General features: G+C 38.4%; 1 protein-coding gene across 8 annotated transcripts in view; it reads left to right on the top strand.

Annotated features, from left to right (window-relative positions):
- KIF21A (kinesin family member 21A) overlaps positions 1-17,045 on the top strand; it is an 86,102-nt gene that overhangs the window by 63,824 nt on the left and 5,233 nt on the right. For 4 of the 8 annotated variants that reach the window (XM_065743572.1, XM_065743571.1, XM_065743575.1 and 1 more), the window contains 10 exons: positions 233-293; positions 510-564; positions 2,186-2,397; positions 6,458-6,568; positions 7,188-7,316; positions 10,848-10,984; positions 14,299-14,479; positions 14,830-14,994; positions 15,615-15,732; positions 16,479-16,649. In XM_065743572.1, the coding sequence (XP_065599644.1) occupies positions 233-293; positions 510-564; positions 2,186-2,397; positions 6,458-6,568; positions 7,188-7,316; positions 10,848-10,984; positions 14,299-14,479; positions 14,830-14,994; positions 15,615-15,732; positions 16,479-16,649 (1,340 nt within the window). Of the gene's footprint in view, positions 1-232; positions 294-509; positions 565-2,185; positions 2,398-6,457; positions 6,569-7,187; positions 7,317-8,844; positions 8,884-10,847; positions 10,985-14,298; positions 14,480-14,829; positions 14,995-15,614; positions 15,733-16,478; positions 16,650-17,045 lie in introns of all 8 variants that reach the window. The other 4 variants (XM_065743576.1, XM_065743579.1, XM_065743578.1 and 1 more) reach the window with 3 other exon arrangements.

The following is a 17,045-nucleotide window of genomic DNA, read 5'->3' as shown; positions in this document are numbered from 1 at the left end:
AGGCTGTATGAAAGAACTCGAGACAACTTTTGAGTGGGGAAAAAAAAAAGTAGCAAAACCCAGCAAAATTCCTTGAGAACTGACTAGCAAACAGTGAAGAGTGTTTGTAAATCCCCACCTTTAATGTGCTCATCTACATTCAGTGTTGTCTGAGATGTTTTGCATACTGTGTAAAGTTCAAATTCCTTTTGTAGTTGGACAGGCTAACAGTACTTATTTGGAATTTTTCTAGAAAATTTGGAAGATAGTACTGATGAGGATGCTCCGTTGCACAGCCCTGGGACAGAGGGAGGGTGAGTGAGCTTTGTTAACAGGTAACTGTGTCTGGTTCTAGAAAAATTGCCATCATTTCTTCTTTTAGTAACACATTTTGTGTTCATTAGAAGATGACTTGTGGTGTTTTCCTTTCAATTTGCCTTTCAATTAAATAGAATAAAATGTTAAATAAAAATATGCATTCTGAAAAGATGTTCATTTTCTTACTAATTGTGCTGTGATTTTTCTTTTAGTTCATTATCTTCAGATCTTTTGAAGCTCTGTGGTGAAGTCAAACCCAAAAGCAAGGTACACCATAGAGTAATAATAATTCATAATGTAATGCCATCTTCTGGGGGATGCTATTAGTTTGCTGTAGAGTCATTAATGAGCAAAGATATACAGAAGGTGAACTGAGATAATGTTTGTATGATTTTATGTAGCATGTTTTTTTTGTAATGCTCCTCTCTGAGAAGTAATGATAAAAATGTATTGTTTTTTGCTATCTTGTGGCTGAATTTTTAAAGAACAGATATTTTCTTAAATTAATAGCATTCCAAACTGAGGGAATTTGCAGTTTAGTATTAATAAACATCATGAAGGGAAGGGTAGGGGTACATTCAGGGTACATTCAAGTTGGGTATTTTGAGAAAATTCATCATTGGGGGTGGCTGAGAATGGAACAGGCTGCCCAGGGCAGTGTCCCCAGGTTACTAGAGCTCAAAGAGTATTTGGACAATGCTTTCAGACACATGAAGTTTGAATTCTGGATAGTGCTGTGTGGAACCAGGTGTTGGACTTTATGATCCTTATGGATCTCTTCCAACTCAGAACATTCTATGATTTTACAATTAATGAGACTGCTGTTTAATTTTTTGTTTGTTTGTTTTGTTTAATATTAATGCCAGTGGCAACAAAGGTGATGCTTTTTTTTTTTTTTTTTTTGCTTCTGTGGATATAGGAATTTAATGACTTATAAGATAAATAAAGTTTGACCTTCAAGTTCTAAATTAAAGTTGTCATTGCAGGTGGGCTGGCTGCAGTTTAATATTAATGGCAGTAGGAACTAGAAATGTGTACTGTTTGTGATTTGCCCCTGTGGTCAAAGGAGCATAAAGCAAATTTGTAATGTTAGTAGAAGTTTTAACCTCTGTGCTTCAAACTGCAGTTGACTCTGGAGTACTAGATATCTAAGTCAGCTGTTACATTGTTGATAGCGTTCTTTGACTGCACAGCTCCTTGTGTAGGTAAACTGAATGAATTTCATCTGAAAATGTTGGCATGAAGTAAACATGTCATTTTTGTAGGGGCTGTGTTCACACTGGGCCTTGGTCTTCCCCATTGGCCTTTCCTTCCCTAAGGAATAGATTTTAAGTTTGCAGCAACTAAACTCCTAACATGCATGATCAGTTTTCTCAGAATGTCTGTGTTGCACGGAGCTTGGCTCCTTTGTGAGGCTTTCTGCTGTTTTCTAACTGTTGAAATACTGAGAAAATCTTAATTCGTCTTAGCTTAGGTCAGTTTGGAAGTAGTTTAAGCCAAGTAGCAGATTTTTTTACATTGGAAGAAGCATCATCGTAAGAAGTTACTCCAATTTAATTGGAGTTATTTAAATTCACACTTCGCTTTACTCCTCTGCTTTATAACATTTCATTTAGATAAACCTTAGGGAGTAATAGATGTTTGTAGCTGGTTTCCAAGGACATCCTTTCAAATAATTGTCAAATCAATGTTTTCTGCTGTTGAACTTGACTTACCGTCTCTGTAATCATTGCCAAAGAGTACAGATGATCTTCTTAATTTAGTTTCCAGAGGAAGTTGCCAAGTGATTTGAGAATGCTATTTACCAGCTAAGAATAATCTTAAATGTAGTACTCTTGAAACATTTTGGGAAGCGATTAAGTTGCAACTGCTTTTTGTTTGTCTCCAGGCCCGCCGGAGGACCACTACACAGATGGAATTGCTGTATGCAGATAGCAGTGATTTAGTCTCTGACATTAGTGCTGCAGAATCTACTTTGCCTGGCCTTGCATCTGCTGCAGAAACCCAAGAAAGTGGGATGACTGCTGACAGTGATACTTCTGCTAGGGACAGAGAGTTTATTCCCCCACCATCTGGCTTACCTTCTAAGATAGGCAGCATGTAAGTTTGGCCATGCTGTACTAATTATTCTTTGCTTTTTAAAAACGCATGTTGCCAATTTCTTGTAATCTATTATCTTTACAAAGGGGGTTAATACACTTGAAGCTTACTAAATAGTACTGACAAAACCTTTCTTTCTTTTCTGCCATCACCACTCTAGACATCAGAAACACACTGTTGAAAATAATGTGCTGCTTCTTGGAGATTCAAACTTCTGTTATTTTGTCATAGTAAAATCATTGTTGCCTTCTTTCTAAGCTGTGGGGAAAAAAATCCATCTAGTACCTCAAATACTTTGTTTCAACAGTGTTGTGGGAAATTTGCTTTCTTGGGATGCAGGAAGAATATATTTAGAACAGTAGAGGGATCAAAATCAAACCTAACCAAAACAAAAAGCTGGCAACAAGAAAAAATGACATAGTGTATTGGTAATATCTGTGTGTGGTCCTAGCTGTCAGGTAAAGTCTTTGTGGGAGACTTTGTGAGACCATGGTTAACATGAAGAAATCTTTACACTTTCATGCTCAATTAATGTAAACGTGATATAAATACATTGAGTACTAGGAAACCTCAAAAATCCTCTCTAGGTGCAGGCTGTGCTTACCAGCAGAACAGTTTAACTAGTTGAAAGTATTTCTTGATGGCAAATTAAACTAAACTAAATGAAAATAAGAATTTTGTTTTCATCTTTTTTTTTATTACGAGGTTAGTAGTTATCTCTCATGTACTCTAATGTGTTTTATTTCATTTGCTCTTGATGCTATTTTATCTAGTGATATTACTAGTAGTTATTAGCCATGCACTGCTAGAGATGCTAGAGACCTCTATTGTTAAGTACCAGCTCCTGTGTTCCATGAGCCCTCGTGTAAACTGATTGCAAGTGTTGCATTCAGTGATATGGAAAAACCATATCCCATAGCCATCTTCATGTCACAAATGCTGGAATTAGGCATCTTTCACTATTCACCTGTCCTATTTGCATAATATTTTTACAGTGGTTTCCATCTAATATACACTTGCAATTTTGTGTTATTTCTACCGTGTATTTCTGGCATGTGCTTGAAGTGGCAAACACGAACTGTAAAACACTGCTGACAGCAATTATTAACCCATGCTGATGGCTTCAGTGCATTTTACATGTTGAATCTGCTTGAAAATAATACTCTTGGGGGGTTAGGGTATGTGGGGAAACCCACCTATTTTAGCTGTTAGCTTGAGTTCACTAAAGATTCTTGAAGCTTCAAGATTTAAAACATCAAGTGTTATGACCTGGCATCCAGGACTCAGGTAACAGCAACTTTTGCCTGGCTTCCATTTGCTCTGTGAAAGCGATCTAGCATGTAGAAAAACAAATATTTTTTCTACAAAACTGTATTCTGTAAGCACTACGTAGTTGCCAGTGAGTTTAGTCAGCAGCAGGCCTTACTTTTTGTGTTTTATTATTAGCCATGTTTTCCCAGAAAAGTGGTCAAAAAATTACCACAATTAGCCTGTAGTGGTGTCCTTGTTGTAAGTTAAAGATGTTGTGTTGTTTTTTTATTTATTTTTTAAACAACTAGAGGTCAGTGTACTTTATACTGCATGGCTGATTTTGCAGGTCACTGTTGAGGAAAGGTTGTCTTTGTGAGCCACCTGGCCTTTGTATTTGAGCCTGTAGTGCTCGTAGCTATTGTAATAAATTGCATCCTTTTGAAGCAGTGTGTCTCCTTACCTGCAATGGGCATCAACTTCCTTGTGTCACTTAAGTGGCATTCAGAGATGTAGAATTAATGAAAGCAATCCAAAATAGGCATTCTCTGGAAGTTACAGTAATTTTATGCTGAGATGTAAAGTGTCTGCTTACGTGCAAATATTGCTGTGGAAACCCCACTGTTTTCTCAGTTCCGTGGCAATTCCAAGAGGCACCTAGGTGTCCATGGCTAACACAGAGTCCAACAGTCGGTTTGGTTGGAGTTGTGTTTTACAGGCACAGCTGGTGATGTTGTTCTCTGATACTCCCACTTAAGCTCCAGCAGCCTCTTCAGCATGGAGCGGTCTCCCAAAAGTATTGTGTCAGATTTGCCAGCTCTGTTCAGACGTCTCTGCTATTCTAGAAGTCTTAAAGGATGTTGAACACCTGTAATTAGCTGTGTGTCTTGCACTTTTTCATTCAGGTCATCGATAGGGATGCACCTTTTGTGGGTTTTTTTTTGTTTTGTTTTTACATCTGTGCTTAGACAGCTGACTCTGAGAAGGCTGCTCCATTTCTATAATATCCGCATTTCCAAGTTTTCAAAATGGATTTTTAATATAGTCATGCTCATTACACATTCTGAGGATGGATCACTATGGAGCCAGTGGTGGAAGACTCAAGACATGTAGAGGTTAAGCAAGAGGGAGCTGGCTCTGCCTGACTATGCAGCACAGTGGTGTGAGGCAGGGGAGTCAGGGCTTTGCTTTCTGGTAATGCTTATTCATTCTAGCAGCTACACAAAATATGTAGGCAACCAAGACAGTGGAGACTAGCTCAAGTTTTTCATCCTTGCTGAAAAATCTGTCTATTGGGCTCATCACAGAATTTCCTTGTCACTCAGAACTTCATTCTTAAATACATACTGGTCCAGCATAAAAAAAAGAGGGGAGAGCGTGTTCTGTTCCCTCTCTGTGTCCGTTCCAGAATGTGCTTAGAGGTAAGTAACCCTGCAGAGAAATAAGTCCTTTAATGTTAAGGAGTGGATTAAACCTGTCTGTCCCTCCTGTTCATGCTCTTTAACCACTAGGCTTAGGTGCTAAACTGTAGAAGTTACTGCTTCTGCTCTTCATTCATTCACCTGCCTTGTGAAGACAGTTTGTTCGCATCTGGGGGACAGTAGGGTCTACATGCAGCTCTTGGCAGTCAGCCCTACAAGCGGGACCTCCCCCTTGCTTGTGGGTGCTTGTGTTCAGTGTAGACGTGATCACTCAGGGCACTTTGGTCAAGTAGTTGTTCTTGGTTATGCTTTCCATTTTAAATAATGTTACCTTGCACACCAGTCCCAAGCTGAATTTTGCACGGAACTCACTGTCAAGGGAAACTGACGTAGCTTTTCTCATGGAGAAGTTGCAGATAAGTAGACTCAGAGTCTGTGGAGTAATGTTGCTATTAACTATGTCTAGAATATGGTTGCCTGCCCACTTGATTGCTTTATAAAGTTTTGTAGCACAAAAGCACCTTCATAACCCACTGAATTGATTTCTTCCTTTTAGTAATAATATTTGGTCACTATATTGGTAAAAAAACAACCTCCAAACACACAAAAAAAGCATAAATCAAAGCACATACGGCTTTTCTGTTTACTCAGCTGGTGAGAAACAGAAGTTCAAAGTAGTGGAGACTTTCCAGATTCTTTTCATTTGTGGTGGAACGATGACACTTGAATGCTAACATTGGTATTGCACACTTAATCACTTGCTGTTTTTAATGGGGAGTGAATGTTGAGTTGAAGACTACAGTGACCAGAATTATTTTGGAGAAAGAGCTAGAGAGTCAAACAAGGGAAGCAGGGAAGAAGGGAGGAGAGGGTAGGAAAAAAGTGGGATGGTGGTCAGGTTCCAAATGGAAAATACTTTTTTTTTTTCTTTTCACTTCCTGATTGTGAATTTAGTATCAATTCTTGAATATGTTAATGAACAGTTGAATTCATTTGTAAGAGTCATTATGATTTCTCTGTTCTTCATGTCCATAAGTGGTCTATTGCAGATGAAATCTGTGGAATGGGAATTTTTAGATCTTAGAACTTCTGTCTTCTCTGTGATCTGAATTTGAAATACATGCTCCAGCTACCGTTATTTTTTTTTAGTCAATCTCTTTTATGATTGAATTAGTAGATTTGTTAGTTTTCAGTATCTTCTCTTGATATGTCCATAACTATGAAAGTTAATAAATTTGTTGTATTTTTGTATTAAAATGTGAGAGCAAATATAGACTCAGTAGTCTCAGGAGATGTAATAATTACTTGCTTCTGAGTGAAAGAATGACAGTTAATATAGGAAAAGCAATTTTGTCAAGAGTAAAGTGAGATAATGATTTCTCTGTCTTTAGTTCTAGACAGCCATCTTTGCCAGAGAAGAAGATACCTGAACCTTCACCTTTAGCCAAGAGAAAAACATATGAGAAAACAATGGAAAAGACAAAGGCAAAAGATCAGAAACTGTAAGGTTCTTTTAAATTTACTTTCTTTAAAATAATTTAAACTGTAGGTATGTATTCTTGAAAAATAAATGTATTTTCTGTTTCCTTAATATTAGGGCAATTTTTAAATTATTGGCAGTGAAATTATTATTTATTGTTCAATTTCTATGTGTGTCTTGGCTTTTTTTTTTTGTGTGTGTGTGCGTTTGTGTTGTTTTCCTCCGGAGTATTTTTCTATACACAAATAACTCTGGTCTAGCCCTCTGAGAAAATGTCCTTTGGAGCATTTGCAAATGGTTATTTTATTTTTTACTAAAGAGAAGTTATCAGTTTCTCTAAGAAACTGCAGTTATATAAGCACTTTTCCATTTTACGTGTGGGTTTTTTTTTGTTTTTTTTTTTCCCCCTACATGGAGCTTCCACTGTTAGCAAATAATCCTTGAACATTGTGCCACCTTGCAGTCTGCAGCAGTTTGTAGCCTTAAGTTTATTGCTTTCTTTGGGAATCACCTGTACCAAGCATTTTAATTTTATTTATTTGCTTAAAAAGAAAAGAGGATCTAACATTTTGAGGCATGTTGCATTTAACCTCTCTAACCATTCACAATCTGTTAAAGAAGATGTTCTTTTTTTCTTGTAGCTCAGATTCTGGAACCCCAGAGGCTAGTCTGTCACCTCCTACTTCCCCACCAAGCCGGCCCCGTAATGAAATGAATGTTTTTAGTCGTCTTACTGTTTCTCAGGGAAACACATCAGTTCAGCAGGATAAGTAAGTCACAGAGGGAAGCCTCAGCCCCCAACCAGGGAATTGCAAAGCACACTCGAGTTACCAGTATCTGTTAGATAGTTCGCCTTTCATCTATGAGACAAGAGATGTTTCTCTCATTTATATATATTCTTCTTTTACAAATAAAATACTCAAAACTTCCATGAAATTGCAGAAAAACTTAAAGAAAAGCAATTTCCTGCTGAACCTTGTTTCCTCTTTTCTAGATTATGTCTGGTACTTGTAGTTTTAAAGCTTTCAGATGTGACAGAAAAGAGATGTAGAATTCTTAGATATGTGTTTTTGTGTGTGTGTTTGCACTTGAAAGTAGGATTTAGTTAACAATGTAGGAAGTTACATTTTTGATAGTTTTTCCAGTTATTCCAGCTCAGAGCACTGTCACAGTAGCACTCTGGATGGCTGAGTGTTGAAATGTCTAGAACACAGTTGTTTAGAGATTATCCAAATTACTGAACAGACTAATGTTCCAGGGTAGTTTGAAAGAGGTAGAACTCAGTTTTCTACCATGTCAGGCATCTGTTTCTGCAGAAGCTGTAGTCCAAATTGCAGCAGCCTTGAGTTGAACAAAGTCCTTACTGCAGGTTATTTGATAATAGTGCCAAGCAGCACTTACCGGCTGCAACGCAAACTTAGAATAAACCTCTGGCTTGGACTATATTAGGACAAAGAACAGGCCTCTCTATGCTATTTCTTTTTCTCTTTCATAAAGCTTTGCTTTCTTTTCAGTGGTCTGCAGAGTCATCAAATACTAAGCAGTGCTTGCAAGGCTTCCAGTAGCTTAACTGTGCTTCCAACTTCTGTATTTCAGCAGTGTTATCTTATTGCTAACTCCCACTTAACTTCTTTCATTTTCTCTGACCTGGCTTTGAAATAAAATGGAAACTGCTGAATCTGATTCAAGACAGAAATGAAGGATATCTTAGAGCATTGTGAATGTTCATTTTTTCTTGTGTGTTTTCTTTGGTTTTGTTTTTATTTTGTAACCCTTTGTAAAGGGGAGGTAAAGTATTTTGAAGTAAAATGATTTGCAGATTGTTGTTCCTGTTTCAGTGGGCTGTCAATGTTTTATGCATGTATATTTTCCAGAATAACATTTCATATGTTTCTTCTACACTTAACAGGCACCGATCAATTTTTTTTTCCTTTCTCTACTTTCAGTAGTAATTATATCAGAGGTTAAATTTTGTATCCATCTTCTCCTCTTACTTTCTTATCATTATTTTGCAAGAAAAAGTTGGGAAATAAGAAATGTCTTAGCAGGTGCTACTGAGCTTCTTGGTTTGAGGTAGCTCTCTGGGCAGTAAGTTACGTTCTTTGACTATTTTATGACTTTCCCCTAATATTATCATGAGTTTATGGTATACCCTGAGCAGTGCTGCCTACTGGAAGTGAGTTTGCATTGCTTTTCTGAATTGGCCTTGCTGTTGTTTGTTCTTCTTGTATGGAGGCTTTACTTTGCTGCTGATACCTATATTCTTTCTCCTCACAATTCCACCACTGTTGATTGTAGGTCTGATGAAAGTGATTCCTCTCTGTCGGAGGTACACAGGTACTCTCTTTCTCTTTTCTTCTTTTCTGTTTCCCTGGCATCTCTCACTGAAGTTATTCCAGTTCTTAGTTCTTTCATTTTGCTGCATGAGTTTTCCTGATCTTGTGCACCATAATTTTTTCTTTTCCTTTTGCCAGAGGGTTAAAAATTTGAAATTTTGATCACGCATGTCTTCCCTGCTTTTACCCCTCCTTCCTTTTTTTCTTTCCTTGAGTATATCAGGTGTTTTTTTCAATTTATTGACATTTTTTTTCAAATGAAGGAGGGTGTACATCTTTCCCTAGATGTATTCTTTCTGTCTGCTTTCTTTGAAAAAGAGAAAATGTTTTTTTGAAGCCTCTTTCTATTTATTTATCTATTTATTTGATTCCTCCTTGTTCAGTTGTATGCTTTGTTCACTAGAAATTAAATTATAGTGCAAATAAAAATGGGTAGGTTTCACAGTGCCTTTCTGATAGGATGCATAGTAGTTCCAGAGATGAAAGGAATGTCCCTGCTCGTGTTCCTAAATTGTGGCTTAGGACGTTGGCATTCAGTGAAAAATGGGAGCTTATTAAGAAAAGGGCAGTAAAAGGGCTAATGATAATGTGATGGTGGCTTTGTCTAGTCATAGTAGTGTCTGCACAGTGTTTTGTCTGTTGATTTCAAAACACTGCACACATATAAATAGCTTTGGGACAGTTATTTTTTGCCTCTTATCAAGGAGAAGAGTGGATGAGAGCAGCAGTAGGAGTAACTCTCAGTCCAGAGACAGCACAATCCACTGGAAAATATTATAGAGAAAAAATGTTAGTTCTGTATTGTGTCAGAAAACAAAAGCACAGAGACCTAGAATAGTAATAATAAAAGAAAGTAAATTGTCTATTCTAGTCTTACGCCTATTCTTGAAAAAACTATAACAAGGCGCAGATTGGAAGACAAACATCCCAAAATCTAGAAGCTAGGAGTTCTATGAATGAAGGTATCCTGAGCAGTAATGATGCAGTAAAATCATAATTTCTGAGTCTCTACCAGATAGACACAAAGTCTAGCTTCTAGCTCCTTCCCTCCTGTAGCAAGCTTCTGTGGGGCAATATTATGATTTATTTATTTTTTTTACATTTTCCTAAAGCTGATGGTGTTTGTGAGATAGGGCTATGACACTGTGGCTATTTCTTGTAATTAGAAATGCAGACCCAAGCAGAGCATGGCGGTGAGTCTTAAGTGAGCTGGTCAGGTCAAAGCGTTCTATTGTGTGTTTGTGGGTGTTACCAGGGCTGACTTTTCTATAAAAAGGTCAGCTTTTTTATACTTTGCAGAAATTGATGGTCTCCCTCTGTGCATGCAGTTGTGAGCATGGGATTTTTGACTGATAATAATTATTATTTGGTGATGAATCATTTGATTTTATTATTATTATTATTTTTTTTTTCAGGCTAGGTTACAGCCTTTTTGTACTACTATAGAGCTAGCCGTAGATGCCCTGGAAAGATTCCTCTGGGGTATTTGTACTCCCACCGTGCTCTCTTATAGCCATTTAAGTTTACTCAGACACCCAAGTTAGCAGTTTTCCAAGCTTACCCATAGAAGGAAGCTAATGCCAAATGGCTCCTGAGTTTGGGATTGGCTGTGTACATTACACTCACTACATTTTTCAGGCATGCTATTTGGACTAAGCTGTCTCTTTGCAACTTGCAATGTTATGGTTGTTCCAGTGAAACCAGGAACTATAAGTATCTTGCATGTACCTAGCACTCAGCATCTTGTCTCTTTTTATTTAAATTTTTTTGTATTTGATTTCCTTTAGCCTAGCACTGATGCTTGTTAAACCTAACTAGCAAAAATCCTTAAATAGTTCATGAAAGGCATTCAGCTCTTCACCCTCACATGTAAGAAAATGAAATCTACCTAAACGTAGGGGAAAAGTTTATTAATTTGATCTGTCTATTACTATGCCCAACTCACACTTCCTTTTTTTCCTTTAGGGGGATAATTAACCCATTTCCTGCTTCAAAATGCATCCGATCTTCCATACTGCAGTGTATCTATACAGCTGAAGGACATGCCAAGCCTGTACTTTGTGTAGATGCAACAGATGACCTTCTCTTCACTGGATCCAAAGGTTGGGCAACTTTTGTGCACCTGGGCTGCTTTTGCAGGATGCTTTTTCATCTTTGGTTATTGTGAAATTCCCAATTTGTACTTACTGCAGTAAACACACTGGAGAAGTGTGAGGGCCTATTATGCAACATAAGCTGAAGAAGGTTTTACTGCAATTATGTACAGGTTTTCAGTCATATTTTTTAGTATTTAGCTATTTACTCATAGTGGAAAAAGTAACTCTCAAGAACATTGATACTGGTTGAATAATGTAGTAACAGGTGCTCATATGATGCGCAATGCAACGTAATAACCTCAGGATGAGAGTCATAGAATCACTGAGGTTGGAAAAGACTCTAAGACCATCCAGTCCAACTGTCTACCTTTCACCAGTATTTCCTACTAAACCATGTCCCTCAGTACAACATCTAAACATTTCTTGAACACCTCCAGGTTTGATGACTCTGCCACCTCCCAGGGAGAGCCTATTCCAGTGCCTGACTGCTCTCTCGGAAAAGTATTTCCTAATGTCCAGCCTGAATGTCCCCACGTGCAACTTGAAAGCATTCCCTTTAGTCCTATTGCAGGGGAGAAGAGGCTGACTCCCACTGCACCATAACCTCCCTTCAGGTAGCTGTGGAGAGCAGTAAGGTCACTCCTGAGCCACCTCTTCTTCAGGCTGTGCAGTCCCAGCTCCCTCAGCTGTTCCTCATAAGACCTGTGCTCCAGACCCCTCGATGTCTTTCTTGCAGTGAGGGGCCCCATACTCAACACAGTACTGGAGATGTGACCTCACCAGTGCTGAGGGATGATCACCTTGCTGCTCCTACTGGCAGCACTATTGCTGATGCAAACCAGGATGCCATTGGCCTTCTTGACCACCTGGGCACACTGCTGGCTCATGTTCAGCTGAGTGTCAACCAACACCCCCAGGTCCGTTTCCCCTACACGGTTTTCCAACCTCTCTGCCTCAAGCCTGTAGCATTGCCTGGGGTTGCTGTGACTGAAGTGCAGGACATGGCACTTGGTCTTGTTGAACCCCATCCATCCAGCCTGTTCAGGTCCCTCTTTAGGGCCTCCCTATCCCCAGACAGATCAACTCTTCCTCCCAGCTTGGTGTCATCTGCAAACATACTGAGAGTACACTCAGTGCCCTCATCCAGGTCATCAATTAAAGATATCGAACAGGGCAGGCCTCAGTACCAATCCCTAGGGAGCACCAGTTGTGACTGCTTCCAGCTGGATTTAACTCCATTCACCATTAATCTCTGCGTCTGGCCATCCAGCCAGTTCTTTACCCAGCAAAGACAGTATGTGTCCAGGCCATGGGCTACCAGTTTCTCTGGGAAAATGCTGTGGAAGACAGCATCAAAGGCTCTGTAGTAGTAGAGGTAGGAATTAGCATATCTTCTTTGGCTGGCCTGCCTACAGAGTTTGAACAGATTAATCCTGAAGAGTTAGGGCAATTTTCTACTTGTCATTTGCATCTCATTACCTTTCCCCTTTGGGTTGTAGAAGCTGTACAGATGTTATGGGATGGGCTACATTTTTAATAGTCACTGCATTTCCTACTGGATGGAACAGTCTATGAACTCTTCAAGCTGGTAGGAGTAGCATTTTGGAAGACAAAATTTCCCTCCTATTTTTTTGTCGATTCACCGTTCACTCAGATTGGCTTAAAGGGTGTTCCCAGACCTCAGTGGTTATTTTACCCAACTAAGGAATGTTTAATTTTGTGTTCTTTTTCTGGGCCCTTTCATATAAGACAAGCGTAGCAAAGGACTCATGTTCTCTCTCATGCATAAAACTCTTGAAGACCTTTGTTCTCCCAGTGTTATTCTTTATTGTGAAAGCTCAGGTGATCTGAAGTGGCATCTGTAAAGAAGGTAATGCCTCTAATAGAGAGATCCTCCTTTTCACTAGTACACATAATGTGTATGTTCTGAAACTTCAGGGCACCCTTATTTATTCCTATATTAATACAGAGAGCACCATCAGAGTAGACCTTCCACTGCTAACATTCAGATGTGTTTTCTAGCTATTCTACTACCTGTATATTAAGAATACCAAGACACACTGGGCATGTTGTCACAGTGAATTGACCAAGGTTTTAGCATTTTATAACTGTATACAAATTCAAGATGATAAGGTATTTTCAGCTTCTGCAAATGCTACTTGGTCTGTATTGAGATTTCAAATTTAGTGGCTATAGGGGATAAAAGGCTTTATCTTTTTTTAGCACAGGAATGCTTGCATGTGTTGTAAATATTTGCTTTCTTGTCATGTGCTAGCTTCTCATGCTTCCTTTGTGGAAGCATGGGAAGCTTCACAAACTACACTTGTGTTTAAGAGCAGAAGAATATGGACAGCTGTTTAATTAAATAAGACTAAATATTTTGGAAATTATTGCTGAAGCAGAAAGTTGCAGCTGACTGGAAGCATTATGATGCTATCAGCTAGTGCCAGTTCAGGACTGCTGATAACCTCCCAGGACCATTACAGACACTGGGCATGGATCTTTACAACTGAGATTTTTTAAACAGCTGATCAGTTCTTGGTATACTTATGTTCTTTGTGCTGCTGTAACAACTGCTGACACATGAAGTTTGCTCTTATGCTCCCAGTATTTATTCCAGAAAATATGCTCCTAAAATATAGGCAGTGATTGTGACATGGTGTAACAAGGAGAGTTTCAGGTGTGGATTCTATTCACGTTGCAAAATTCTTAAACTTCTATGTATTTGGGGTTTCAGTATGCTAAAGTTTGCAGTATTTAAATTGCATTGCTACCAAAGGAAACCTGTGACTCAAATGCTTATGCCAGAATTTTCAGAGGCTCCTAATGTGCTAAATAGTTTGAATTGCTTCTTGCCTTTACATTTGTCATGGATGTCACTTTTCCTTCATCCTGAGGCTTACATTCTCTCCTGAACTATGATCTTGATGAAAAACTTGTAAGTGTAGAATTGGGTGATTCTCTTGATCATTGTCAGTCATCCAAACCTGACAGCCTCTGAACTCTCTCACACACTTTCACTGGGATAGGATTTTATCTTTTTAAAACATTATAGGAGCTAATGTGGATATCTTGAACTTGACATATAAGGATTAACCTTGCTTCATTTTGATAATAGATGATGCCATTGTGTACTCTTGAAGACCAATTTAATACAGCCATTTTGTGCAGCGCAAAAGAGAGAGATATATTTGAGTGCAAATGGATGTATGAATTTGTTTGTTTATTTTAATTACTAACCTTTTGAAAAACATGACTTCTTTACTTTTTAATTCCCTCCTCCCCTTTTTTTTTCCTTTATTTTTCTTGATGTTATGTAGACCGTACCTGTAAAGTCTGGAATCTGGTAACTGGACAAGAGATTATGTCTCTAGGTGGTCATCCAAACAATGTTGTTTCCATAAAATATTGCAACTACACAAGTTTGGTCTTCACGGTCTCAACCTCCTATATCAAGGTGTGGGACATCAGAGATTCTGCTAAGTGTATTCGGACGCTGACGTAAGTATGTTAAACTTTGAATTACAGGAGCTTGAATGAGTCTTAATCTAAAATTAAATCAGATTAAATTCAGTAGTGTCCGATGTAACTCCAGTATGCTGTTGGGGCTGGCAGCTTTCTTTATATATTCAAGCTAAGTCAGTATGGGATGTCGATAATATATGAAAACATGAAATAGCTTGCCTACATGGGTGCTTGTAGTGTTTTAGCAGGTCTTTGGTGTTCATTTTTGGCTTTACAGCCTTTTTGCTCAGGTAAATGGGCTTTATTTTAAACAATATGTAAAGTAAGGAAAACATGTGGTTGTCTTACTAATTTCCATTTTTTTTCTGCTCCCTCCCTTTGCTTAGGTCTTCAGGCCAGGCGATGCCTGGTGATGTGTGTTCAGGAAGTACAAACAGAACAGTCACCATCCCAGCTGGAGAGAATCAGATAAATCAGATTGCACTAAATCCAACTGGCACATTCCTTTATGCAGCTGCTGGAAATTCAGTGAGGATGTGGGACCTGAAAAGGTACTTAACAGCAGTAGAAGATCATGTTCCTTTGATGGTTACACACAAATATGAAGCAAAGTCAATGTGATGTTTCCTGTCTGTGATAATATCCATAACCATGAAATATAGCCAAGAAATAGATCAGCTAATCTTTGCTACAGTTGTTACTGAGATAATGATGGAAGAGCTCTTTATTTCCTCATGTGGTAAGGTTATGATAAATTGTTTAAGTAAAAATTATTGGGGGGAAAAAAAACACTAAAGAATGATGTGAGAAATGTATGTGTCCTGACTGGAAATTGCCAATGAGATGATGAGTATCTGCTGATGAAATGCAATATAATGTATGGCTATGGTCATTACTAGATAGCACTTTTCAGAACAGAACCTGCACCCAAAGAGAACATTCAGAATACAGTGAATACATTAGGGGATTTTATGTGTGTGTTTGTTTTTTAACATAGAAGCTTTTGTTTCCACTTAATATCGATATAGCATTTATATGTGGGTATAAGGAATAGAGTATGTAACCAGAGGATAAGTTGGAAGATCCATTCTAGGAGAAACTGTGTTAAGATTTATGTTGGATACATATAAAGATAGAAAATCCTCAGTCATTTCTTCTCTTGTTCTTGAAGATTTCAGTCTACAGGAAAGCTAACTGGTCACTCGGGTCCTGTCATGTGCCTTACTGTGGATCGAATTTCCAATGGACAGGATCTTATTGTCACTGGTTCAAAGGACCATTATATAAAGGTAAACCATTAGTTTTTGCCTATGTATTTTAACTCTTAACACCAGTATGAGTTGCAAACTTCAGCAGAAGTGACCCATATCTGAAATCAGATAAGCAAAATGGAAATTCTTTTATCAGTTATAGATTATGAATAATGTTTAGTCTTAATAATCACCACTTAAGTAGTATTTTTATCATGTGATCATGCAGTGGAACATTCTTGAAAACATTGTGGATCAGATTGTCTATAGTTCAACTTTTTCCTCATTACCTGTGAGGTGGACTTCAGATGTGTGAAGTCTTAGACAAAGATTCATAACACCTACTCTTTACGTGCTTTCCTGGGCTCAGTGTTACTTCAATGAGCCCCTCTGTTTTGGAGATGAGGCGTCGTGTTGTTCCCTGAACTCAGTTGCTCCCCACAGACTCCTTCTTAAACATTACTCCAGCTGTAAAGTGGGGATGGAGAGAGAGGTCTGTGCACCTCAGTCAGTGTTTATATTTTTTTGGGATGATTCATTAGTGTGAACTTCAATAGCTCTGAGTTGTGTTAAAGCACAGCATAGTGAGATTATGATACTTTCTTGCCTCTCATCACTGTGTTTAATTTCATTCAGTGTTAGGGAGTTTGTTTTTTGCTTGTTGCTTTTTTCCTCTACTTCAGACAGAGTATATATGTGAGCCCACAACCTCCACTGCACATCTCCAACATGGTGAGATAGCAGATAATTTTGCTCATCATATTTGAACATTTATTTTGTTTTAGATGTTTGATGTAACTGAAGGGGCTCTTGGAAGTGTAAGTCCTACACACAATTTTGAACCTCCTCACTATGATGGCATTGAAGCACTCGCTATTATGGGAGACAACCTTTTTAGTGGATCCAGAGATAATGGAATTAAGAAATGGGACTTGGCTCAGAAAGACCTTCTTCAGGTAGTATAAAAATCACATGACTAATGCAATAGTCACGTTTAGTACATTTTTCAGGCTGTGTGAATGTTCAGGTTTCTATGATGACTGTTCACAAGGAAGAGAAGGTGACAGGAGGTAGTCAGCCTGGGTTCATGAAGGGGGAATCGTACCCAGTCAGACTGAAGCCTTCTCTGACTGGCTTGATGCACAAGTGGGAGAATCTCGTGTTGTTTATCCAGACTTAACAAGACTTTTTAAACTGTCTGTGATAACACACTTGTTCACAAACTGATTAAGTGTATGAAGCAGTAGAGAAGTGCACTGTGAGATGAATTAGAAACTGGCTGAACTAGTGGGCTAAAAAGATTTTGAGCAGCACAAAGCCTAGTCAGTAGTGGTGTACCCCAGGTGACAATA

The sequence above is a fragment of the Cyrtonyx montezumae genome, unplaced genomic scaffold, assembly GCF_038088225.1.
Source record: "Cyrtonyx montezumae isolate F1298 unplaced genomic scaffold, pur_monq_1.0 scaffold_3, whole genome shotgun sequence".
Taxonomy (NCBI): domain Eukaryota; kingdom Metazoa; phylum Chordata; class Aves; order Galliformes; family Odontophoridae; genus Cyrtonyx; species Cyrtonyx montezumae.
This window is presented reverse-complemented; position numbering and strand designations above follow the sequence as displayed.